At 43.7% G+C, this 26812-nt stretch overlaps 1 protein-coding gene across 3 annotated transcripts in view; it reads left to right on the top strand.

Annotated features, from left to right (window-relative positions):
* Nucleotides 1-26812, top strand: part of setd5 (SET domain containing 5) — a 40411-nt gene that overhangs the window by 6582 nt on the left and 7017 nt on the right. The window contains exons 2-16 of one of the 3 annotated variants that reach the window (XM_084463991.1): nucleotides 17305-17627; nucleotides 21433-21535; nucleotides 21971-22206; nucleotides 22317-22375; nucleotides 22447-22634; nucleotides 22755-22793; nucleotides 22945-23247; nucleotides 23525-23673; nucleotides 23762-23879; nucleotides 23979-24088; nucleotides 24403-24649; nucleotides 25041-25124; nucleotides 25286-25435; nucleotides 25524-25892; nucleotides 26239-26499. In XM_084463991.1, coding sequence (XP_084320117.1) covers nucleotides 17557-17627; nucleotides 21433-21535; nucleotides 21971-22206; nucleotides 22317-22375; nucleotides 22447-22634; nucleotides 22755-22793; nucleotides 22945-23247; nucleotides 23525-23673; nucleotides 23762-23879; nucleotides 23979-24088; nucleotides 24403-24649; nucleotides 25041-25124; nucleotides 25286-25435; nucleotides 25524-25892; nucleotides 26239-26499 — 2487 coding nt within the window. In that variant the 5' untranslated portion in view covers nucleotides 17305-17556. Of the gene's footprint in view, nucleotides 1-17304; nucleotides 17628-21432; nucleotides 21536-21940; nucleotides 22207-22316; nucleotides 22376-22446; nucleotides 22635-22754; nucleotides 22794-22944; nucleotides 23248-23524; nucleotides 23674-23761; nucleotides 23880-23978; nucleotides 24089-24402; nucleotides 24650-25040; nucleotides 25125-25285; nucleotides 25436-25523; nucleotides 25893-26238; nucleotides 26500-26812 lie in introns of all 3 variants that reach the window. The other 2 variants (XM_084463990.1, XM_084463989.1) reach the window with 2 other exon arrangements.

Genomic DNA, 26812 nt, shown 5'->3' with positions numbered 1-26812 from the left:
CAGCCCTTTGTCCCCCATTGTGTGGCTCTCATCCCGGTCCTGGTCCTGGTCCATTCAAGCAGCTGGACATTGTTGTGTTAATGCTGGGCTGCGGCGCTCCCAGTCGTCAGGAGGGCACTCGCCATGTCTGCTGCTGGACACGGAGAGCGCTGCTCTGCATCTATCCACTTCCGGCTAGACCTGCTGCATCAAACTGTTGTCCAGGTCTCCTCTTTCAGCTTCTTATGTGTAATTAAAATGGCCTGCAACTGATTCCGTTCTTGATTGAATTGAGCTGTGTATTTCCTTGTCGGCCTCGCTAGAGAAACATCTGCTGCAGATGGTGTAGTTCTGTTTTCTGGTGGGTTGGACTAGAGGGAGAGAGATGCAGTGGTCGGGCTGGCCAGACCAGACAGCTGTGAGTCATGTGATTATTTGAGCAGACAGCCCATGCCAGTAAGACGATTTCTACTACTATTGTTAGTTACTATTGTTAGTATTGGAGTGGGTCATGCAACCACATTCTAGTGTATGTAACTATACACCAACATCCATTAGATAAGGCCACACTAGGACTTTGCCATGTCTACTGTGGGACTGTTTGAGTGGGCCATGTAACCACATTATAGTGTAGGGCTGTGGATAGGGACAAAACCTCCTATCACCATATGGGACTCATTTCATATCTCCATAACAACATATATCACGATATGAGTCATCTCATATCTTCATAACGATATATAACACAATATGGGTCATTTCATATCTCCATAACGATATATATCACAATATGGTTAATTTTCTTTCAATTCCCAGAATAACCACATGCATTATGATTTTTTTTTTTAATAATCCTGTCACCTTAATACAAATGAAAGGCACTTTATTCTCCTTTTGTTTGGAAGTGACTTTGAGCAGAACTGTTTCAAGTCTAAGATTTCAGGAGCTAGTAGGAGTAGGAAAATAAAAAAACATCAGTCCATTTCATAAATCTCCAGTACTGCAGCCAGTAAAACACATAAGTACAATAACAAATATAAAACCCCTCTGTTTCAAGTTTCAAAAATCTCCAAATGACCAATCAACAACTGAGTACTCTGTGTAACTGGGCGGGTCCACAGCTCCGTTAAGTGTGAGTGGACCTGCTGATCAGCTGGAATTCAAACACTAACTTTATGCAAAAATAATAAGTATTTTGAAAAGGAAGGGGGGGGGGGGTTGTTACGAGCAATGGTAACGTTGTGATTCTTTGTTAGTACCGTTGTTGTGTATGAGCGCTTTAACGAGCAGTCTTCTATATGAAAGACTCCACACACACAGTGGAGTTAGACTGAGCCTAACCCTCACTGGGACACGGACATCAGAATGAGCCGCTGCTCAGATGAAGCCCCACACATCCACATACACCGTAGCGTTATACTGAGAGGCCCAACCCTCTCTCAGACACCCTCATCAAAAACGAACAGTTCTTAGCAGCACCCTGGAATTGAGAGAGTATGTGAATATATGAATCATGTACACATATTTTCAGTGTATTATGAACAACTTAAATGTTTAACCAGGCAGCCAGTGTAAATAAATAATGTGAGAGCTGCTTGTGAGGCTAAATTTAGTGTGCGCGCGAAACAGCCAATGTGCAACAGTGCCATCAATATATATATTATATATATTGTTAAAAATTCCCGTTGCTAGAAAACACACAATGCAGCATGTTTTTCTAAATGAAATCCTGATTCCAACAAGTATTTATAGGTCAACAATAATACAAGACTGTTAACTTGAGCACAATGTTCGTAAAAGCTGAACAATGCGCTCAACACAGGAAACAATTGAAAAAGACAATCTGTATTAAACCGCTTGGCTGTTCCGTTCTCCCACTATGCAACACAATCTCCTTTTGATCAATAAAAATATCACGTAATCAACAAAATTCTTAACGATCAATGATCAATCATCGATTAATCATGCCCATCCCTAGTGGTCACCCTATGAATTATGATCGGGCGGGTTGCGGGTATCAATTGAAAAAAAACATTGCTTCAGGTGAGTGGCGGGTCGATTATTGATATTAAGCAGCGTGTGTGGATGACATTACAGCTCATCCGTGCATCTATGCGGTGCTTGTAAAAGCTGAACAATGCGCTCTTAAACACGGGAAACGATTCAAAAAGACATAATCTGTATTACAGAATAAGAACTTATCGCCAACAATAATCATACAAACCACTTTAAGTGAACAACTACTTGAAAATAATAACAAATGTAGGCCTATGCGGCACTCGTAAAAGCCAAACAATGAACCTATGGCGCTCTTAAACGTTTGGAAACAATTCAAAAAGACAATCTGTATTCCAATTTCAATAAGAACCAAGAAACAGCCAAGTTGCTTGGCTGTTGCTTGGCTGTGAGTACACATGTTTGATTGCGTGAATTTCAACACTTGCCAAGTGTTTTGAAGAATATCGGAGTAGGGGCTATCTTTTGAACGCCAATACTTCTTTCTGCCAATTCATTCTCAACCATGGCCGAGATAACCACCAATGCGAGTGATATTATATAGATATTATAGAGCTCCGGGAGTCCTCAGACCGCAAAAATCACTTTCTCCTCCTTTTTGGAGTTCAATCTGGACTTAAGGGATTGTACACGGATAGGCTGTCACGACAAAGCATCATGGGAAATTTGCGGGGAAAGGTCAAATATTTCAACTTGAGCTAAGGTTTCGCACGAGTAGAATAATTAATTAATCCATTTGTGCCACCTGCTTGGCCAGCATTTCTATTCATACAACTTTGTATGTATTGGCTCCATGCATTTTTATTTGTTTTGTAATGCACGTCTCTCACGCGGCCACTTGACGCTTCCACAGGAAAGGGGATGGATAAAAAAATCGATCATGGGATTTTATTAATCGATATTGGAACATTTAAATGAAGATCGATTTTAATCAGAAAATGAACCGATGGAGGGAAATTTATTGATCAACATCTTTTTGCGATCAGATCGCATATTGGTGATTTAAGGGATGATCAACAATTGTAGAGCCCTGTTAAATCTGTAAAAAGTTTTTGTTTACGATTTGTGCTAATTTTATCATCAGAAAGATGTCTACTTATGTGAATTAATAAAACGTCAACAATTGAATAAGATATAACAGTATATTTTTAAGGATGCACCCAAAGTATCTTTTTATACTATTGTACACTATTTGGAACTATGGAACGATCGTCAGCTAGGTTGACAGGCAGACAGCTTTTGGAATCATTGCTATAATTCACCACGATAGCTTGTCTTTTAGAATATCACTGATGACTATGTTTAGAATGATATTCTGTATAATGGCCCTTTTGAACACACAGGGCAGGTGAGTTTGTCGGAGGCTGCTCTCATATATGGTGCTTTAAGGAGGCATGCTCTGGTAACACGGTGCTGTTCCTTGTTCTTGTAACAGTTTATTCCCTGACTCATAATAGTCCCGGCATTGCTGTGCTCTGAATTTAGGGTTAGGGTCGATCATTTTTAGTTTCTAAGAGGACTGTTCCGTCTTAGATGGCCTCTTTGACATGTTTCTCAAAAGTCATGATGCAACCGAAACCCCTTCTCAAAACCCCCAGATCATAGGGTCCTGCACTTGGGTTTTCGTACACTGATATTAAGGCGGTTTTATCTATCGGAACACTCTTAAACACTAAAAACAGAGCGCACGGCGACACCGTCTGAACGAATCACTCTGCGCCCTTCAAAATATTACTTTAAAAACGTGTTTGACTGCAAAACCCCAGATATTTTCAATGTCCTTCTTTGCAGAATGTGCGCATGCACAAAAGAAGCTTGGAAATACTGTTGACGCACTGATTGATCTGGCACCGATCCTTATCGGCTGATATGCGCCCTAAACATGTGATCAGTGATTGAATTTGACAAATGCAGGGAGCCAATCACGTGACTCAAAAAGTATTGTGCACAAGATGCGCCATCATTAAGGTTATCATACTTTGACATAATTAATCTTCACCTACAATAAAGGTAATTTCACTCAACCAAAGAAATAGCTTTTTGTTGATTCTTTTTTTTATAGCATGTAATAACCAGCCTGCCTTTGAGTGGGCTTCATTCTCCCAGTGTTGAATTTCTTATGTAGGTTTGCACTAAAAGTCGTAGACCTAGTCTTGACCTTATTCACACATCCATAGATTTTCAATGTAATTATCTCTCTAAAAAACAGTGTAACCAAAGTGTACATCATGATTGCAGTCATAGTACTTTAATGTCAACATAGTTCCTAGAATATGAAGCGGGGGGATTCAGACGGGCCCCCCTGTCTGAGCTGGTGAGAGAAGCTGTAGATGGTGCTCCTTTCATGGGCACGGACGTCACAAAGAGTCGGTGTGTAGCGCGAATACAGGATAACCTGAATACAGTATACGCTTCCTTTGCATATTGTTTGTTTAATATATTGTAGTTTTGGCTGAATTCATTCGTCCAAATGGTGCAGTTCCAACTTGTTTCCGCGTGTGCAGATTTTATTTATCTGCAACGTTATGTTGTAGGATTACAGTTTTGCACAATAAATGTTCTCAAAACGATATTCTATATTTCTTTCTTTCGTTTTTTTAAAATACATTTAGCAGTTTGGCTTTCCTTAAGGTCTATGTAACCTGTTCTGAAATGGTTCTATTATGATTTATATATTGTGATATATATATTGTTATCGCAAGAGGCTGCAATGTATATCGCAATATGGATTTTAGGCCATATCGCCCATCCCTAGATTGAACCTGTAAAAAATACCTGCGATGACCACTGAAAGTCTGTCCATGTGAAGAACAAGGAAAATATCTGTTACCAGAGCATGCCTCCTCAAACCACCTAGCACTAGTGGTAGCGCATCCACAGATTCAATGAGAGAATCTATTCAGGACTTCTTGGCTGTGTGCGCAGAGTCAGAAAAGCTAAGAAAGCTACCGCCGTTTCTAAGCGTTGCAAAATGGTACCCTGGAAATCTAGGATTTTCGCGAGAGCACAATTTGAATTTGTTCAGCGGGTCACTCTGGGAACAAGCAATATACTCACTCCCCGATTCCCCTGGCCCAGAACATTAACCAATCACATTGGTGTATCTGATATAGGCGGACCAAAAGCGTTGCTGTTTCACCGACGGATACGGCAAGAGTAGGGTTGGGTATCGTTTTAAATATTTCGATTCTGATTCGATTTCGATTCCTGTAAACCGATGCCGGTTCCTAAACGGTTCCGTTTTCCGGTTCCGTACTTTTTTCTTTTTTTATAGAAATGCCATGCCAACACTGATTCTTTGAAAAGGTACCAGTTCCTAACAGTACCAGAACCAAGATGACACCTTCTTTAAAATAAAGACCAAACAACTGATTCAATTGTTGAAATTATTCCATTTTTAATTATTATTAAAAATGGTAAGACATGAGCAACTTAGGCTTTGCGAAAAGGTATAGACCTATTTAAACAAATAAAATTGTCACTGTAGGTTATAAAAAAAATTGTCTCTTTGTTTATAGTTTCATACACTGCTTTGGTGTGAAGCACTTTCTGCTCAGAGGTACCTTGGCTAACATAGTGTGCTGTTACTGTGATGTAGTGAGGCTGGTCCACCCATCACATGTAATTGCAGCCTTTTTTACTAGTGCTGCTAACTCAGTAAGTATATTGTGTTGGGAACGTTACTTTAAAAAAGTAATTAGTTATAGTTACTCACTACTTGTTCCAAAAAGTAAATTAGTTAGAGTTAGTAACTGAATTACTTTATAATAAAAGTAACGAGAGTACTTTAACTTTTAAAATAAAAGTTACCAGGGAAAGTAACTATTTGTGTTACTGTAAAAAAAAAAAAAGTTGCTATATGTCAATGAATTTGAAGTAGTGCTTATATCTCCACCTTGAAAATGCCAGCTTTTCATCGGATTGCTCCGGACTCACCATCTCTGCTGCTTCTTCGAATCTGTTTGGTGTGTGTGTGGTGCTTGTGGCCTGGCTTGTGTGTAAAAACACTGGCTCCGATTGGCTACCATGAAACATGACTCTGCCGTAGCCAATCATAATCGCTTATCTTGTTGTTGAACCAGCCGGTCTCCTCACTAGCAGTTTGTGTATGGAGCCAGGGGTGCGTTCGGATTACGCAGTTTATTCAATCAATTCATAGTAACGCACCACATTTAACGTTCAGTAACGATAACGGCGTTGTAACAAAAGATACAGTAATTAGTCAGATTACCCCGTTACTGAAAAAATAACGGCGTTACCTAATGCCGTTCATTTAAACAACGTTATTCCAAACACTAAGTGTTTCATCAAATTGGAGGTATTTCCCCCCTTACACAAAATAGTTGTATTGCACTTACATGTGCTGCTCATTTTTTGTCATTTTTTGTTTTAGGAAAGTAAGGCGAGAGCATTTTACTTTGGACATGATGGCTGCAGCTGGGCAGCAGGGGAGGAAAGTGCTCTGCAATTTTTCCGACCACAAGAGGGTCCGGTCATTCGGTCCGGGTAGAACCATGTTGCCACCGGTACCACTCGGTCCTCGGTACCCAACCCTAGGCAAGAGTCTTATCTATTGGTTAGCTCCACTGGTCTGGATAAGTCACCCCTTGTAATCTTCTGATTGGTCGTAGTATTATCCAATTGCGTGCAGTGATATTTTCAAATGCATGCTTGGTGCCGCCCCTCGAGTTGGGCCATTTTCATTACTCGTTGCCAGACCCTACAGCTTTCTAGATGTGGGTCTGGATTTATAGGCTAGCAAAATGGGGCAGCGTCGCAAAAAATGAGAGTAGCCTCCGGCAAACTCACCTGCCCCTTCATTTTAAATATCCAAAATAAATAAACAAAACCAAAAACGATAAATAAAATTGAAATAAAACTACATGAAGCGAACTACAACTGTCAGTGAGTGCACACCATTTGAACTGTCCTGTTTGTACTTTGTCGACTAAACGCCCCAGTGATTGTGGACTGAAGACGGAGACGTTCCATGATCTGTTTTTTTTTCGCAGCTGGGAAAACTGCATCGGATGATTATGCTTTAGGTGCAGATGCATGTTTGTTGTATTGGCTCGTTTAGTTTCTACCGTTTTACAACAAATGCGATATACCGGCTCGCACAGGTTAAGTGGTTCACCACGGTCATTTGGTTTGAACCTGAAGTGCTCCCGCACAGCATCTGTCGTGTTCGGCTTTGAAACCAATTCCATCTTTGTTTTTCATTCCTCCAAATCTCAACTAGCGTTTTCTCTGGCTTGCTACTCCTCACGGGGCTCTCATGCTGCACTCTGGCAGAGAATGTCTAGGAAGACGGGCATATAGACGGGCTCTGACTCTGTGTAACGCCAGGGCTCCGCCTCCCCACACAGAGACCATGCGGCTGACCATTGACTGACACTCCTCATTACGTCAAGGAAGCGAGAGGGGTCTGTCGAGGCCGATGCTCCGGAGTGAAAACTCTTGTCATCCAGTCTCTTTGATAGAGAGAGACACGAAAAAAAAAAATTAAAAAAAAGCTCATTTATCACGGACGGCAAAATTATCGTCTCATTTGAATTTATTGTGCGATTAATTGATTTATTGCTTATCGCGACAGGCCTAGGTCTATGTCTGTAGAGTGACGTCAGGTCTATGTCTGTAGGGTGACGTCAGGTCTAGGTCTGTTGGGTAACGTCAGGTCTATGTCTGTAGAGTGACGTCAGGTCTAGGGCTGTAGAGTGACGTCAGGTCTAGGGCTGTAGAGTGACGTCAGGTCTAGGGCTGTAGAGTGACGTCAGGTCTAGGGCTGTAGAGTGACGTCAGGTCTAAGTCTGTAGGGTGACGTCAGGTCTAGGTCTGTTGGGTAACGTCAGGTCTATGTCTGTAGAGTGACGTCAGGTCTATGTCTGTAGGGTGACGTCAGGTCTAGGGCTGTAGGGTGACGTCAGGTCTAGGGCTGTAGGGTGACGTCAGGTCTAGGGCTGTAGAGTGACGTCAGGTTTATGTCTGTAGGGTGACGTCAGGTCTAGGGCTGTAGAGTGACGTCAGGTCTAGGGCTGTAGAGTGACGTCAGGTCTAGGTCTGTAGAGTGACGTCAGGTCTAGGTCTGTAGGGGGACGTCAGGTCTGTAGGGATTAGCCCGTTTCACTAACGGTAAAGGCTTAGCTACACCAAGTGTTTCTGGTCTCGCACTCAAAAGGGGATATTGGTACATTAATTTTCTATGAACAACGGTTGTACAGTGAGAAGTTACATACAAATTTAGATACAAACATAGCAATTGCTGGTGCAACCTGCAGACTGCAAACGGAACGAAAACGATTCCTCCCTTATTTGTGTTAGGGATGCTTACTTACATTAGTTAAACAATTGCTGAGCGAAGAAGCATGGAAGCTTTGTAACCACCCAAATGGCTGTGGACATCAGGGTGGGAGTATGACCGGGGTTGTTTAAGACGATGGATATCAAATCTGCAAAACTTGCAGAGAAAAGTTGTGGCTCAAGGTGCTTGTACACCAGATGCGTATCAAATGCTAATGATGCGAAAATGTCAGAACGGCGTTTAAAAAACACATTTACATCAGCCGTGATGCGAATATGTGGCATATTCCGATATAATCGCACAGGTGAAAAAGACAGGTGGCCTACTCAACCTATATAGTCTAGTGAAGAAGACTGCATCCTTTTCACCACCCTCACCCTTACTCTCGCTTAGGGCTGACCAAAAGTCATATCTCGATATTTTCAAGCAGAATGTCGATATAAGATATATATCGATATTTGTTGACGCAATAACATAGTGGTTGCTGCACTCCAACTCGTCATTCTACGTTGGGGGCGCCGCTGTGCTTTCATTTCCCACCTGCCTGCGTTGCTGTGCCCGTTAACCTTCCATGCTGATTGCAAACTCAATCCTAAATTTGGGTGTAGGCCAGGGTAGCTAAACAATTTCAAATTAATGAGTCAAAAACTGTTGGAGCAGGATGTGGCAAATGCGTTTGACAGTCTCCATGTTTCGCGCTGAAGGGGATTTTAAAAAGTGACGTGAGTGGAAGAGCGGGGCCGGGGTGTGTGCTAGTGTGTGTGAGCAGCGTTGCCAGATTGGGCATGGTTTCCCGCCGAATCTGGCAACCCTGGGACCAACACGCTGCAGCCAGTATTGCCAGATTGTGTGGGAAATTTTACCCAATCTGGCAACACTGTGTGAGCCAGAGGCACAGCACGACGGAGAGAGATAATCCATTTGTACGGAACGTCGGTACGTCCGACCTGCTCTAGTGAGAACTAGGCCTACACGACAAATTGTTATAAAATCGATCTTGATTCACCCCTGTGCGCAATTTAAGTTTTAAATTACTTCGATTCTCTTTTTTTTTTATGAGCCGACTGACACACGGTAGACAGGGTTGTGTGTAACGCGTTAGGTAACTACTTGTTCATGTACTTGTTCAAAGTCAAGTTACACGTAACTACTGAAAATATGGTAGGCCTATATATGGGAAAATACTAACGAAACGTAGTTCCTTTTTCAATTCCGCGCAACGTTACTTTTCTCAGGGACAGATTTGACAGAGATACTGCCTTCTCATGCAGTATGCTATTGCGCAAGCACACAGCCGCGCAGCAAGCGCGCCTGTGTCCCTTCACAAGCTCTCATTCCACACCGTACGAGACAGACACTGGTAGCGTGAAGCTGTCTCTGCATCTCAGACATCGCTTCTGCAGGCATTTTCCAAAGCTTACGACAAAAAAAGCCAGCAGTGGAACGAGATAACAAACGCCATCACTGTTTACCAGTGTATGGACTAGGGCTTTGACTCCGAACTCCGAAACCTTTTATGGGCATTATTTTTTGCAAACGGGACATAGACCGACTCATTTCCCGGATTCCTGTAAGACCAGGTTGCCTTAATTACATCTGTCTCATATTTAAGGTGAAAACTAAATGTCATGGGAAAGAGGCGGTGGTTGCAAAAAGTATTTCGATTGCTTATTAAGTTCACTCGTTGCTTATAATGGTATTATTTGTTTCTCAGTATCATTTCCTTAATTTAGAAGACAGTTTTTTTTTTTTTTTCATTTTTGAATTGTAAAATAAATAAAATGCAGCACAGCGCAACGCAGATGTCAGCACAACGCAGACATCTATTACTGACACCTTGCACAATGCGACCCCATACCCACGTAACTCCAGTAGGAGTAAGGAAATAACAGACGCAATTGCTTACCATCTAGCAAAAGATATGGTTCCAATAAACACCGTAGAACGTGACAGATTACGAAAGATGATCCATACATTGGACAAACGCTACTCAATACGCTCCCGCAACAATTTTTCATCCGTTGCATTGCCAGCTCCTATAAGAAAGTGCGGGATGTAGTCAAGGCAGAAGTGCAGGAAACAGATTATTTTGCAGCAACGACTGATTTAAGGTCCAGAGCCTAACTGTCCACTTCATTGTGACTGATTTCGCCATGAATAAACATTACATTTCGTGAGAAAAAATCATGGCAGAGAATCGCGATATAAATTCTAAACTAAAACATCGGGATTCATATTTTTCCCCGAATCGTGTAGGCCTAGTGAGAACATGATGTAATTTCCTGGCTTGCAGCACTTATAGCGATCCCGTTTCTCATTGGCTAGTCATTGTTGGCTACATTAGCCTCTTTAGCAAACCAGCTTGAAGACAAACACAACTTTGACGCTAACAATGACGCAAAATAAAGATTTTTGCGTCATTGAAAGCAGTTTAAAAAAAACTACAAGCACTAGTTCCAGTGTGTGGGACTTATGGGTGTATGGTATGAACGGTATAGAGAGTACACTGGTGTGAATTTGTGCTACGGTATGGATTTTGACGTGACCGGTAGATCACACGAGCGCTAAAGAAGCAATGATGTAGTACCAGAGACACAGTTGTTTATTCATAATACCATCCGGAGGCGCACACAGCTTTTGACCATGTTCTATATAAATATTAAAATATTTAATCGGGATTAATCGCACATTTTTGTCTATTCTAAATGTCTATTCGGCTTGCTTTGTGTAAATGTTTTTTAATTGAAAACAACATTGGCATATAATGTAGTGTTCAATTTCACACTAACATTCTCACTTGGAGCAGTCATTCACATTTGGAGCAAATAATCTCTATATTAATATATATTTTTTATAATATCAAAACAGAATTTCGATATCATTTATACTTTATTCAGAATCACAGTTAAGTTTTATATGGCTTCGTTTTCAGTTGGTCTCATTGATTTACGTTGATGAGTGTGAGGACATTCAGCAGGTGTCGCCAGATTGGGCATTTTTCCCCGCAGATTAAAGAACGTTAATCTCAGGATAAAAAAAATTATGCTGTTAAAATGGGTTCGTTAATAACGTGTTTAACTGATAGCACTAAATATAATATATAATATCACAGCCAAAAGCTGTGTGCGCCTGGATGATATTATGAATAAACGACTGCGTTGGGTTCTCCGACGTCTCTGGTCCTTCCACATCAATCTGAAGTCGTGGTTCAATCTGGACTTCAGAGAGTCAAAGCCAAAGTTTCTTCACCCAATTCCTTCTTCACCATGGCCGAGAATCAATACACGTGTCTTATTTTACAAACCCCCACCCGCCCGTACCCGCAATACTTAAAAACTGTATCCGACCGTGTTCCGACAGTAACGGGAATTACAGTCCGCACCTGACCAGACCCGCTATAAATTGATATTGACACCCGACCCGCACCCGAAGGAAAATTACACATTAGATGTAACGCTGGGGAATTACACTATCTGATGTTTGGCATGCTGCTTTAGTTTGCTGTACAAAAAAGCACATCATCCACTGTGGACGGGTTTAGTTGACTCCTCTGGACCTATATATTATGTAATATTATATTATTTAGATATAGAGCTCCGGGAGTCCACATATACAATACATATAACAGATTGTGATAATTATTAGGGGTGGGAATCTCTTGGCACCTCACGATTCGATTCAGATTCAGAGGTCAACGATTTGATTCTAAAACAATTATTGATGCATCTCGATGCAACAATTTTTTTTATGTACATTTCCATGGGTGATTTTCAAAAATGTATATATACATCTGAGTTTGCTACTCAGAATTTGCTAATCACTTCCTACTTGTGTGATGATCATTAAAGACAATCAACAGATGAATTACCTTATCTAATATTTTATATTATATTATATTTTATATTAGATAAAGTCTGTTCTCTGTGCAGAGAACCCGCAGGCAGAAAGGAGTTTTCTGTAGCGGTTGTTAGGTCTATGATGGTAGTTTACCACTATGGATGATCAATACATGTAACAAATAGTGATATTTATGTCTATGATGGTAGTGTACCACTATGGATGATCAATACATATAACAGATAATGATAATTATAGGTCTGATGGTAGTTTACCACTATGGATCATCAATACATATCACGGATCGTGATAATTATAAGTATATGAAGGTAGTTCACCACTATGAATGCAGTAGGAGCACTGTGAAACTGGGAACTTTGAAATTTGCCCTCAAAAAAATACACAAAATGTTAGAATAGAAAATAATGTACAAATATGTATCCAACTGTTCTGCAATTTCTATAAAACATTTAATGAATAAAATAAATACACAAAATAATAATAATAATCATTGCAACTCGATTATATTAGCGAGTTTAGAGATCGTTTGACCCAAATTTGATTAATTGCACAGCCCTACTTTATCCAAGTCATGCTATCCTTGTGATCATTTTGTTTTAAGTCTTCATATACCAAGTGAACAAATGAACAAACATTTAAATGCTAATATGAATTTCAGACTGCCAGTTTCTATCTGACCGAAGCAGACCTGAATATTCTAGGGGAAACCATCTTTGTAATTATATTCTACATGCAGTGTGTAGTCCCTGTAGCTTCCTGACTTCATAGCCAGTAGGGATGTGAATAACAAAAAATGTTCATGGTAGAAAATCTGTGGGTGGCATGAAGGAATAATCAAATATTCGACATTCACAAAGCCAAACATGGATCATCTGCAAGAAATTACTTAATATCTCAAACGCACAATGCTCCATGTAGAATATAAAGTAGGGCACATTTCATTGTGTTTACCTGTATTAGGTCACTGGCACTTTGAGGGGAATTGAGTTCCATCTGTGACTAGAATCGTCAAACTATCTGATACGGTCAGACTGTTTATTCCTTTTGAGATTGTATCCCTGGCCAAGCCCCCAACATAGTCAGGCTACATAGATAGATAATATGATAATATTATATATACCTCCTAATAATGGGGACATTCATAGACGTGTGTGTATTGTCTTGTGTGTCCACGTTGAACACTCAATTGCTTGTGTGTAATAATTGTAATTAATATTTGTTGTATCATGTTTCCCCTTAGAACCACATTATTCTTCCAATAAACGTTTCTAAACCCAAGCTAGCCTCTGATTCACTGACCAGCGTCACGCCCCCATATGGTTGCCAGCTCTATTCTGCACGTCTGCAGAGGCCCCAGACCTCTATTCACATTGTCTTTTGAATTCTTTAAGTGTGCCCAGGTGGTACTTCTGCAGGACTTATACATGAGTTATACCATGAGCCTATACCATCAGAATAGGCAGGCACAATCTAAACTACTGCATAACTTGCACAATGCACTGTTTTGAATGACGTCAGAGTGCTTCCCACTCCGCACTCAGTAGCCTAGTGGGGCTGTTTGTGGTGTATGCATTTACATTAATATTTATGCTTGTGTATTGGGTATATTGTTTTTCTGTGCATGACAAGAAACAAATTGGGCTACAGAACCAACTCTTGTTTTGTCCGTTAATTCGTCTTTATTTGAATGGGGATGTTTTTGTAACGGTCCAAATGTAAACATTGGGCTTTGATCCTCGTGAACGAGTAATGGAAAATTGGATTGTTCTGACCCATCCCTAACAGAAGCCATGCATAGCTTTTGTCTGCATTACTGCAGGGGCTTTCCCAGTGGAAAATCACAACTGTCCTCCAGGCCTGTGGTGAAAGAGAATCCTCTTATGCTCTCCCATTTCACCTGTTCTTTCACCTGCCATTCACAGTTGGCGTGGATAAGCCTCGGTGCTAAAGCCGACTCAAGGGAAGGACTTGCTCTTATTTCTATCAAAGAAGGACACTTTCTGCATCTAAGTGAGATTATAGGTGGGATTTGATTTTGCATTTTAAAATGAGACAATTTCAGGAAGAGGTTTGCATTGACACTACATAGCATGGTAGGGCATTGGAGACACTGCTAGAGAGACGTTTGTGTCCTCAAAATGGCCTCTTCTAGGAGTGGAAGTGTATAGGTGTTGTTGGGGCGGTCAGTAACTTGAGCTCCTCTTTCACAGCCAGAGGAACGAGCCAACAAGTAGATGACATGTGGAGGGGAGGTGAACAGAGGCGTGTTTCTCTTCCTATGGAATAAGGCTCCCAAGTGCAATGTCTGGCCCTTTTGAAAGAGGCCCAGCCAGCAACTCCCTTTTTGTGGCTTAGCAAACGGACGGTGGCAGCTATTTTTGGGGAGGGCCCAGGCCGCCACAGAGCTGATAAACCGCCAGCCGGTTAAAGAGAATAGTTTCTTGGTGAAGCCACTACTCACAAGGATATACATTCATTGATATGTTCTGAACAACCCTTATAGCTAGAGTAGGTCATTCATCTTAGAAGGATTTTTAGTATTCATATTTGTTGAAATTCTCTTTGCATCGAGACAGCATTAAATAAATCAAATACTCTGACAGAAATCTTTAATCGGTGGCTCTCGCATGCCTGTAATAAGCCCGTTCTCCAATCATTTCATTCGGTCAGAATGATCGGGTGGCCTACCTCTCAGTCTACCCACTTACCCTCCACATACCCTCCAGTCTTCCACAAGACTAGCATACCTTTTCCTGAAGCTAATCACATGTTTTGGGGGGGGTGGCTTTGGACGGAGGCCTGAAGAGGTTAATATGAACATTCCACATTATTGTCCTGTATGATCTGGTTTGATAATTAAAAATAAAGTATACTTTCACAATGTAGCTTAATCTGGCTGTATCTTGTTGCATAATGTTGGCTGTTATATACCACTAAATTAGTAGAATTTGACTTTATTTTAACAATAGCCATACTGATTACAATATGGATATGAATATGGCTTGATTACAATCTCTCATGTGTTTCTGTTGATTCCTCATGTAACAGCAGCTTGTCAACCACTGGGCAGTAGTGTGTATTTTACAGTTGAACATTTCTATTTTCCCTTCAAGCTAGGTCCTGCTAGCAGCCAGTGACATTCTCTGGTTGCACAATGGCTAGGGTTTACTGACCTTGACCATGTTTTTGGAAATCCCCCAGCCCTGCTATGGTTGCCTTGGCACTGGATAGTGAAAGCAGCAGCCATCTGTAACCATGGGGCAGCCTCACAAATGTCATACATTCTGGGAGGCATTGTTGTAAGCAACAAGCCTTCCATTAATGTGTGATTGTTGTTTCTTTCACACGTATAATTACAGTTTTCTACTCCGTATATGAACTCTGTAAGCCTTGGCTTGTCGGATGGGATATTTGAAAGGAGGCGTGTGGGGGTGTTTGTGTGCTTGCGCACATGTGTTCGGCCGAGACATGACCTTGGTGTAAGCCGTAGAGTCTCCATGCCGAGCGTGTGAAAGCAGCACAGAAGTTGCTACTCTTTTCCTTTTTTCACCCTGTTACGAGTTGTGCCTCCTGCAAGCCTTGAGCTCTGCGTCTGCCGAGGAGGGAGAGAGTGTGGGTCAGTGTTCCAGAGACCGGATCACATGACGGCATAGATGACTCACCCCTCCGGGCAGTCTGGAAGTCAGGAAGCCCCCTACTGGAGGGGTGTGTGTGGCGCACACTTCAGCTCTTCATAACCCCCTGCCCTTACAGCTTGCCACTCCTCTGTGGACAGGGACCGCCTTATACAGGATGCACGCTATTCATTTCAACCGGAAGTTTCTCATCAGACATTCTTTCTTTGTCAGGATGACTTGGCAAAACATGGGCACTTTATTAGAGATTGGATTTGCATGATTTCCCATGAGACTTTTGTTCACAGGTAGTTTTGTTGATCCACTAACATGATGATGAACAGGGTTTCAATATGTTGAAACCGTGAGCAGTCTTGGCTCAATAGACGGACCATTTAGTTTTATTATGTTTTAGTCAGTAAAAACAGAATACTATCACAGAGAAATTGGGGGTTTCCCTTTATTTAACCGATGATTAAGGTCTGCATGTTCCAGTTGATTAGCATTGATGTAACCCAACACTGTATTGTACGGTTAACCACCTCTTCGAGGTACTGATGTAGATAGTTTGAAACATCACCCTGACCCAATCACACTCCAGAGAGGGGATAAATATGACATACGATGTGCTGAGTCATTGTGTGTGTGTGTGTGTGTGTGTGTGTGTGTGTGTGTGTGTGTGTGTGTGTGTGTGTGTGTGTGTGTGTGTGTGTGTGTGTGTGTGTGTGTGTGTGTGTGTGTGTGTGTGTGTGTGTGTGTCAGAGCCATAATTCAAAAAAGAAAAATAGGAGAACTTTTGAAGGTTTAAATATGGTCAGGTATATTCTTTTTTTCCCCTTTTCGATCTTTCTGGTACATTTGCAAATAAGTGTGCAACTACTTCACCTTCAGTCCTCATGATGTGAGCCCCTGTTTAACTCTGGTCTCCTCATGATGTGAGCCCCTGTTTAAATCTGGTCTCCTTATGACCGTGAGCCCCTGTTTAACTCTGGTCTCATGATGTGAGCCCCTGTTTAACTCTGGTCTCATGATGTGAGCCCCTGTTTAACTCTGGTCTCCTCATGACGTGAGCCTGTTTAACTCTGGTCTCATGATGTGAGCCCCTGTTTAACTCTGGTCTCCTCATGATGTGAGCCCCTGTTTAAATCTGGTCTCCTTATGACCGTGAGCCCCTGTTTAACTCTGGTCTCATGATGTGAGCCCCTGTTTAACTCTGGTCTCATGATGTGAGCCCCTGTTTAACTCTGGTCTCATGATGTGAGCCCCTGTTTAACTCTGGTCTCCTCATGATGTGAGCCCCTGTTTAACTCTGGTCTCCTCATGACGTGAGCCTGTTTAACTCTGGTCTCCTCATGACGTGAGCCTGTTTAACTCTGGTCTCCTCATGACGTGAGCCTGTTTAACTCTGGTCTCCTCATGACGTGAGCCTGTTTAACTCTGGTCTCCTCATGATGTGAGCCCCTGTTTAACTCTGGTCTCCTCATGACGTGAGCCTGTTTAACTCTGGTCTCCTCTCTTCTTCTCTCTCCTCTCCAGGTCTCCCCATGACCGTGAGCCGTGGGCGGCGGCTCAGCGGCTCCCCCCCTCTGGTGTGGACAGTCACTGCAGTTGGGGCCCTGTAACCAACCCCCCCAACCCCACCCCCTCCCCCCCCCCCCCCCCCCCCCTTTCCCTTCCCCCCTCCCCTCCCTCCCTCCCCCCTCCTCCTCCTCCCCTAACATTTCTTGAACATACCTCTTTCTATTCCCTCCCCTGCCTCCCCCACCCTTCCGCGTGCCGCTGGACGTCATGAGCATAGTAATCGCGCTGGGAGTCACCACACCTGAAACCTCGTACTCCGATATGGCTGCTGGATCCGAGTGAGTACAGACTGCTGCACTCATTCATCACATTCACATGTTAAGTCTATACACCATAATCAATACTTTAGCAATAGTAGGGCTGGGTGATATGAGAAGATTTATTACTAGATAACTATGGAGACTTCTTAATGATATCGATAAATGTCATGATATGCTTGCGAATTTAAAGGACCATTCTTAAGTGTCCTTACACAGAGGTATATGAACATTTAAAGTATGATATCGGACTAAACTTTCTCACTGACGATTGAACCCTCATACATGATCATTATAAGGGAATATCCTTAATAGTGCTGATCTTAAATATTCCAATATTTGTATATTTGTTCGTTAGGTAGGTATTCAAATCTCAATTCAGTATTGGAATGCTTGGGTTACATTTCATGGGAATATCTGAGCGATATCCCAGGGATAGAATACTGTATGTAGCGGCTGAGACATTTCAGTCCGAGAACGCTTAGGTCAACTCTTAGGTCAAAGCTTAAGTCAACGCTTAAGTCAATGCTTAAAGTTAATATTTCACGGTAACGCTTGACGGCAACCATTCACGTTAACACTTCAAGTTAATGCTCCAGTTAACGCAGCCGCTTAAGTGAACGCTTAACAGTAATGCTTCCTGGTAGCGCTTCACGTTGATGCTTCATGTTAACCCTTCATATTGAAGCTATGTTGGTTCTTCTTTTTGCGGGGATCCAGGCCCCTCAAGCTTGTGTGTGATTTCTCTTTGGTGAACAGCACCAATCCTGTCATGCAATTTTATAAAAATTGTGCACTGTTCACAGCAGCGATTTCCTTTTGTGATGATTGGAAGAAGAAGATTTTTACTAGTACACACCAGTCCTTTGGACTGGTGCCCAGTCCAAAGGATGGACTGGGCACCATCTTTGCCCAGCCCTATAAAGTAAACATGTAAAAATGTCAAATGCAGATGTATGCAAGCATTTCAAAGGTCAAAACACCCCAGTTTTCACAACTTTGAACTCGCCCAACTTATTGATGACTTCTGGTCTTTACTGAACATTTGCACTATGTTGATTACGTCTTGGGTGTGGCGGCTTTTGGCTAAAAGGACGACAAAAAGATGTGTTGGCATTCCAAAAATGCGTAGTGTATTGTATTTGTTTCAATGTTTTCAGTCAAGCTCTGTCGACTTTGGTGTTTAACTCCTAACCTAATAGGCTTTGAGTGTGAACTAGGCCTGGGCAATAAAACATTTTATAAATTATTGCATTGTGATAGACTTTTGATCAATATCAATATAAAACATGTTCAATATATAGCGATAAGAGACTGGACCACCGAATCTAGCAGCTGGGTTTGTTCCACAAACACGGCATACAATATTTGAGTGTTTTTCATGAAGAACAATGGAAGCTCATATTAAGTGTTAAACAGAAGTGCAGGATCCAGCATGGTAATTCCTAGTCTTTTTAGGTAATTAAAATTATCAATAGTTATCGATATCGCCCAGGCCTAGTGTGAACCTGTCAGACACCCTGGCATGCATTGTAGCCTCATCCATTCAGACCAGTAATATTCTGACCAAGAGTGGATCTGAAACCCACTGACTTCCTCCAAACAGCACTCAGTACGTTTACATGCACAGCTTAATCTGATTAAAGCCATAGTTCGACTATGCTCTGCAATTTGACAACTGCAATTGTCTGAGTATACATGGCGGTGAGTAAATTGATTCATTGGCCGAAGCATGTCATTCCCCGGTACGATAGGTGGAGCTGTACCCATTTAAACTAGTGGTAATAGAGCCACCGGTTGACCTCTTTATGTCACCAGCAACAACAAACTCAGGCGCCTGCATTCGAGAAAGATGTTTTCAGTAGACAGCTGTCAGTTCACTTTACTTCGGGTCCATATAATTTCTCCGACACTCCATTGTTTCAACCTCTTGTCGTATGCCGACTCCAGCTGGAGGAGCTGGTTCTGCCGGCGGAGGAGTCCACATACAAGGTCGGAACAATGGAGCGTCGGAGAAATGATTTGGACCCGAAGTGAACTGACAGCTGTCTACTGAAAACATTGCTTTCTCCTCCATGTCGCGTTTCAATCTGGACTTCAGAGAGTCAAAGCCAAAGTTCCTTTCCCCTAATTCCTTCTCACCATGGGCGTGATAACCCCCACTACAAGTCTTTACTTGTTGTGGAAGTACCAGAGAGTCTAAGAACCCGACGCAGTCTGTAAGATTCATAATATCAGAGAATACCCCCGTCAGTTCAGCGTCAGTTTGTTCGTGGCGCAATGAATGAATAAAGATTGTAGTTACTACTTTACAACCTTGTTGATGAGCAACATTTAGAAAAACATTTACTTTTAATTCAGCCTTGGGTGAAATCGAAGCGTAGTGTGTAGTGAATGCATGTTGATGATGATACACTCCTTATAGGGGGTAACTACATGGGCACGACACCGGCTTCCTCCATCTTCTGCGCCAGCTTTTTAAATAAATCACCAACCCGAAGTGAGTTGACAGCTGTCTATTGAAAACATATTTCTCCGCCGGAGCAGCCCCTCCGCCGCCCGTCCGTATACGGCATTCCTCGCCGCATCGCAAGGAATGAATAAAGATCGTAAACACGGCGGGAGAAAAAAACTTTTATTTTGACAGATGTGCCCGTAGTTACTACTTTACAACCTCGTTGATGACCCAGATTTAGAAAAACATGTACTTTTAATTCAGTCTTGGGTGAAATCGAAGCGTAGTGTCCGTGTGCTTCCACCTTTAATGAAAGCATGCCATGCGTTCTCCCGCGGCCGGGACACAATAGGGGTAACTACATTCACCGGCTTACTCCATCTTCTGCGGCACCTTTTTTTAATAAATCGCCGTTTCTCTTTTTCCGATGGCGACAACAACACAACTATCGTCTCCTTCTACTTCCGGCTCACGGCCACGGGAAAAGATCTCGAGCATGCGCAGAACGCAATTCAACGCATAATCCAATCCCATTCCGTACATGCACGCTTAACTCGACTATGAATTAAATTATTTAGGGGTCTTAATTCGACTATGACAAACCCAATTCGATTCGATTTTAGCTCGACTAAGGTGTATACATGCATCTTAGTAATCCAATCATAGCTGGACTAACCCAATAATTCGACTTTCTTGAGTGTCATGTAAACGCACTGACTGATATGCGGGCTACCTGGTAGAGTGTGCTGTGGCCCATTAAATTAAGATAACCTGACGATTTATTTGCCGATTGTTAGTGCAGATTTCATGCAGATTGGTCGATCAATCAATTGGTCGGAATTCAGTCTACCAAAATTTTCATTGGGTGACTACAGCCCTAGATAATGAATTGTTTGTCAAATTGTCAAATTGACACGAGTGAAACCCATAAGCTTGTCATGGTTCCTTTTAAATTCACTGGTGATTTATGATCCAAACAAAGCCTTGATCAGTCTGTTTATGGTAGCGATTATCGGGCCTCCACATCAGTATCTATGTGTACTGAGAGGGTATGTAACCAGGAATCGGCAGCAACCTGTAATGAACAACCGTGCGCTTGCATTACAGTGGTTCTATGGATTGCAACTGGCTTTGACACGCTTGCCTACAATCCACACTCAAAACATTAGCCCACTCAAAACCCCATTGTTTTGTGTTTTAAGGACATTTTTACCGTTTCCTTTTGTCAGGGGGAGGGATAGTAATTGAGAATAATAATGATGGTGAGTGTCTTTAGTTTCCTAAATGGCTCTGCTCACTGTGAGATGTTTTGGGCTGTGGCTCCATCTAGTGTCTGTCTCGAAAACGTCATTCTCTTTGCCTTTGTCACAGCCCTGAGTCAGTGGAAGCAAGTCCTGCGGTGAATGAGAAGAACTACAACAGCCACAGCTGTGGAAGTGCACAGAGCCATGGGTACCGGGGCCTGCCCTATACGGTGAGCTCACGGGTCATTGGTTAAATGATTTGACTCTGTCCTGAATTTGTGTTGGAACACAACACAAAGGAAATATATAAAGAAAATAAATTAAGAAAACGAGTACCTCACACATGACCAAGACATCTCATTAGAAATCCATTACTTGCTTGTCCACAAGTGTTGTTTGAACAAAGCAAACCATGCGTATTTAACCTGCCTTAACTACATTATATTTCTATTATATACTCTATCTATATATCTAGATATCTGTAGATATCAAAAAATCTGTCTTTACGATGAATCTTTAGTTACCACTGCTGCACTGTTTCACATACCGTGTTTTGCCTTCATTTTCATTCGTCTCCATTTTTCGTTTCCCTCCCTACTTTTTCCTTGTTTTGCCTGAACACCCGTTCTTTGAAGATGCAACAGTCTTCCGTTGTGTGTTGTCAGGATCACAACTATGGCGCTCCCCCTCCTCCCACCCCACCCGCCTCCCCGCTCTCCCAAACCATCATTCCCCGCATGGAGCTCAACGGCGGCGTGGCTCATGGCCACCGCTTCCGTCGGCGTGCCGGCACCGAGGACAACTCTGCGGACAGTGACAGCTCGTCCTCGGAGGACCCAGAGAACTGGTGCCGCTGCACCCTGACCTCCGACGGCCTGCTCAACAAGTGCGACAACTGCAGGTGAGCAAGTCTCTTGACCCGGTGCAGTGTGTTGCCTCGCCTGTATTGTGGTCACTTCAGTTTTATCCACACTTCTCCTCCTCACCTTGTTATTTCGGCCCTATCCGCAGGGGAGTGTACTGGAGGAAAGCGCCGGACGGCCAGCACAGGAAGCCAGAGAATATCTCCGGTGAGTTGGCCGGTTGAAAGATACGTGTGCCTCTGTAAACAGTATGATGAAACGCTTCCTTCTCTGCATAGTGGGGGAGAGCAGTGCCACAGAGAGCGGAGATGAGGAGGTGTCTCCGGCCAGCGTGTCTTACACGGCCACGCAGCACACGCCCACCAGCATCACGCTCACCGTCAACCGCATCAAGAGGAACAAGTCCAAGAAGCGGAAGAAGAGCACGGAGAAGGCTCGCGGGACGCCCAAGAGCAAGAAGGTCAAGGTATGTTTTTAAAGGCTGGGCAATGCTTTCCATTGTGCTTGCTGTTTGCCCAGACATTTGGCTGGATGGTAAATGTATATCCACATAAAGTTCCTATTCTTTTTTTCTTTTTTCTTTTAGGCCTTCAGAGAGGGTTCTAGAAAGTCCATGAGGATGAAGGTACGATTTGAATGCTTTTGTTATTTTTAGTATTCATACCTTGGTTCAGTCAACCAGCCTGAGGCATTTTGCTGCCTCCATCCCTTCTGAGATGCACTTGTGGTCAGTCACTGGTCATAACCACTTTGCCCTCCTTCACCCCCTGGTGCAGAACTCGACCACAGAGGCCAACGTGCTGGACGAGAATACTGCAGAGGGCTGGGAGACCAAGATCCGCCAGTGGACGGACCAGTACGACGAGGCCCTCGCCAACCAGTATAGTGCAGACGTCCAGACGCTTCTCGAGTCGCACTGCGGAGCCAACACAAAGACAGAGAGTATTGCCACAGCAACCACACAACAGTCCAAGATCAACACGACGACGTCTGCGACGACCCATCTCAGTGTTGACGTGGACAGCATCGACCACACAGAGCCGGCTAGCAACAACGCAGTGTTGAGCTCCCAGATGCAGGTAAGCTGACTTCTCAAACTCCCCCTACACACTTGTTTTCTTCAGGGAGGTTGCTGACATTGACCATCCCAAAGGCCCTCATCTGAAGCCCAGATCAGTGAGAAATTAATTTGGCTTAACCCGAGTCAGACCACTCCACTCTCTATCCATTAGATGCAATTATCCCAAGTTTGCTAAAGGCTCTGCCAGAGGGATGGCCACTGTGTGACTATGTGGCCGGTGTTTTCCATAGTCCAAAGCTTGTGTGCTTATGAGCTGCTATGTGAATTTGTTTCAGCTCCAGCTGGGCCGCGTTACACGGGTGCAAAAGAACAGGAAGATTCTGAGGGCGTCTAAGAACCTGGACACTGGCACCCTCATCATAGAGTACCGGGGAAAGGTCATGCTCAAACAACAGTTTGAGGTGAACGGGCACTTTTTCAAGAAGTAAGTCACCTTCATAAGTAGAAATTATGCTCAAAAGGAAAGTCCTCTTCCGGTGCCACATACCAATATTCTTACTCTGTTTCTGCAGACCCTACCCGTTTGTGCTGTTCTACTCCAAGTTCGACCAAGTGGAGATGTGTGTGGACGCGCGGACGTTTGGTAACGACGCCCGCTTCATCAGGAGGTCCTGCACTCCTAATGCAGAGGTAAGATTATTTCTTCATTCAATTTCTACAAGGTCATTTACTTTGCTTCTTTGTTTAGGGCTGCGCTTGATTTGTATCTCTTTCGTGTTTTCCCTGAAGGTTCGGCATGTGATGGCAGAAGGAATGCTCCACCTGTGTATCCACGCCCTCGGGCACATTGCCAAGGATGCTGAAGTCACCATCGCATTCGACTACGAGTTCCACAGCTGGTCTGTATCACGGCTCCCTAAAACTGCATTTCTTTGTCAGTAAGCGTTTGCTTGTTGAACATCATTCCTTCATGATTTGAGTCAGTTTGAGCCAGTTTGTGACCCTCGCACTGATGCCGTGCACTGGGGGGGGGACTTAACTAGGATATCAATAGCAAGCAATATTGACAATAAAACGTTCAGTAAAAGAAGTCATTGATGAATTAATTTGAAAAGCAATTAGACTATGGTATCGCCTAGCTTAGCAGGAGCAAATGAAACAACAGCATATACCAACATGCACTTTGTCCCTCCCTCGACACCAACCCCCTCAGCAACTACAAAGTAGACTGCGCCTGCCACAAGGGCAACCAGAGCTGCCCCGTGCAGAAACACAACCTCCGCCCCAAGGAGGACCCGTCGTGTCCCCCCTCGGCCCCTTCCTCACTGACCGGGGCCGAGACCCGACAGCGCAAAGCCCGCAAGAAGGAGCGGGGCGACGGTCCCGCCACGGGGGCCACCTCCGATGAGGGTAGCCAGCAGCCGGAGGCCGGAGAGCTGCATGCAGCCAGCGACGCAGAGGTGGGGTTTCCCTCGGTCACAGTTCCTTAAGTTTAAAACCATATACAAGTTAACAATCCATTAAAAGCCTTGTGACAGTATAAAGGGCTTTGCAAACATCATTGTGGGTTTTATCTTATGTTTATATCGTTTTGTGTAGCCAATGGTAGGCTGGCCAAGCATCAGGTGCTCTCGAACTTGACTCTCACATGCTATACCTTGGATCTTCACTCTACCACACACACACACACGCACAGTTGGCCAAGGTGTTGGACACCCTGGATGTTGGTGCACAACATCATAAACTTGTTTTAAATGACATTACATTGATATCGTAGTTTCAGGAGACCCATTTCATTCAAAATATTGTGTTTGGATAGTGTTATAAAGTGTTCTATATATTGTGCTGAAGGATGGCCTCCTGGATGAGGTGAAGCTGGAAGAGGCAGAGGAGGGAGAAGTGGCCGAGAATGGCCTCATCAGCTCCAGTAAAAAGGTAACACTTTGGACTCTAGGGAAATGGTTTAGATAAATACAGTGGTGCTCATTACACCAAGATAATATGAGGACCTTTTTGAAAAGCAAGCATTTGTCTCAAATTCCTGTTTTGTAATATTAAAGAAGGTCCTTTAAATTGTGTTTGTCTTCTGTCTGTAGGCGTTGGACACCATGGAGAAACGACGGAGAGCGATGGGAACGGAGGACCCGAAGGATGAGTGTGTGGAGCCCACCGACGGAGCAGTGAACCCCTCTGCTGGAAACACGCCAGCCGTGTGCATCAGCACCCGACGGGCTACCTACGTTATGGTCCGTTGGAATGAAAACCCTTTCTCCATCAGATCCATCCTGTTTGGTCCAGCAACTGACCTTTGAGTTGTTCCTCTTGCTCCTGTAGGAACCGCCCCCGAACGAGCCAGAAAAGGCACCGACATCCTCAGCCTCTGGCCTTGCCCCACCAGTCGCTCCGACCAAGCCCCCGCCAGCCCGTTCCAGCAAGCCCCGGTCCAAGAGCCGCATCTCGCGGTACCGCTCCAGCTCTTCGCAGCGCGCCCGCCGCCAGAGGCAGGCCCTGGCCCAGCAGGCCGCCGCTGCCGCCGCCGCCACCGCCGCCACGGACCAGGCCGCAGCGCCGGAGGAAGAGGGGCTCCACGGACCATTCAACACAGAGCTCAGTGCGGGGGAGTGCGGCCTGGGGGCGGCCCATCTCCTGGACCCTGAGGTCTGCCTGAACAGAGGCAACCTGCGCTACCCCAAGACAAAAAAGGTTTGGGGGACATTTTCAGAGGTTTTTGCTTTTGGGGATGTCTCTACGGCTGAGTTTTCCAAGTGGACTTAAATTCACCAGTTCTATCGATTATTCGCTAATTCGTGAAAAATTGCTTTCTTTATTACAGAGCATGAATATCCAAGATCTTTCCAACCTTAACTCTGTTTTACAAGATCAATACGCCATGGATCAAAGAGTTGACTTATTGTTGATTTACGTCCTAGTGACAATTATCTTTTCACTATAATGGTCCAGATGGTTTACCAACTTGGTCCGAATGGTTTTCCACTAGGACCACACTGCTTTTCAATTGTTTAATGTTAACTTTCCTTTAACCCCCCAGTACCTGGTGACTGAGTGGCTGAACGACAAAGGTCCCGCTGGGGAGAAGATCCATCCGGAGGTTCCTTCGGACGGGCCGCTGCGCATCACCACAGACCCCACGGTGCTGGCCACCACCCTCAACATGCTGCCAGGCCTGTCCCACACCTCCTACATCTGCACCGCGCCCAAACACTACGTCCGCTTCGGCTCGCCCTTCAACCCGGAGCGCCACCGCCCGCGGCCGCTGCAAATGGATGGCACCTATGGCTGCTACAAAAAGGTGAGTACAGAAACCTGCTCCACGCTGGGGTCAAGCACTTTGATTCTAGCTCTATTCCTTTATTGTAATTGTTATCTGCTGCGTCTGAAGTAATCTCTGTTGCAATTGTTTGCAAAGTTTACCAAAGGCCCACCCTAAAACATGATGGCTTTTTCAGTTCAGGCCTTCTCTCATGGTCATAACCGGACCACTATGACTGATGGCAGTCATAGCTCTGAGTACTCTTTATTAAATAAATGGAGCGTTCTCTCACCCACACAGCAACAGTAGGTGGGCAGCTTCAGATTTATCCACTTTGGAGACTTTTTCATGA

This window comes from Micromesistius poutassou, assembly GCF_964030765.1.
Source record: "Micromesistius poutassou genome assembly, chromosome: 2".
Taxonomy (NCBI): domain Eukaryota; kingdom Metazoa; phylum Chordata; class Actinopteri; order Gadiformes; family Gadidae; genus Micromesistius; species Micromesistius poutassou.
Note: the sequence above shows the minus strand (reverse complement) of the source record. Positions and strands in the feature narration are given on the sequence as shown.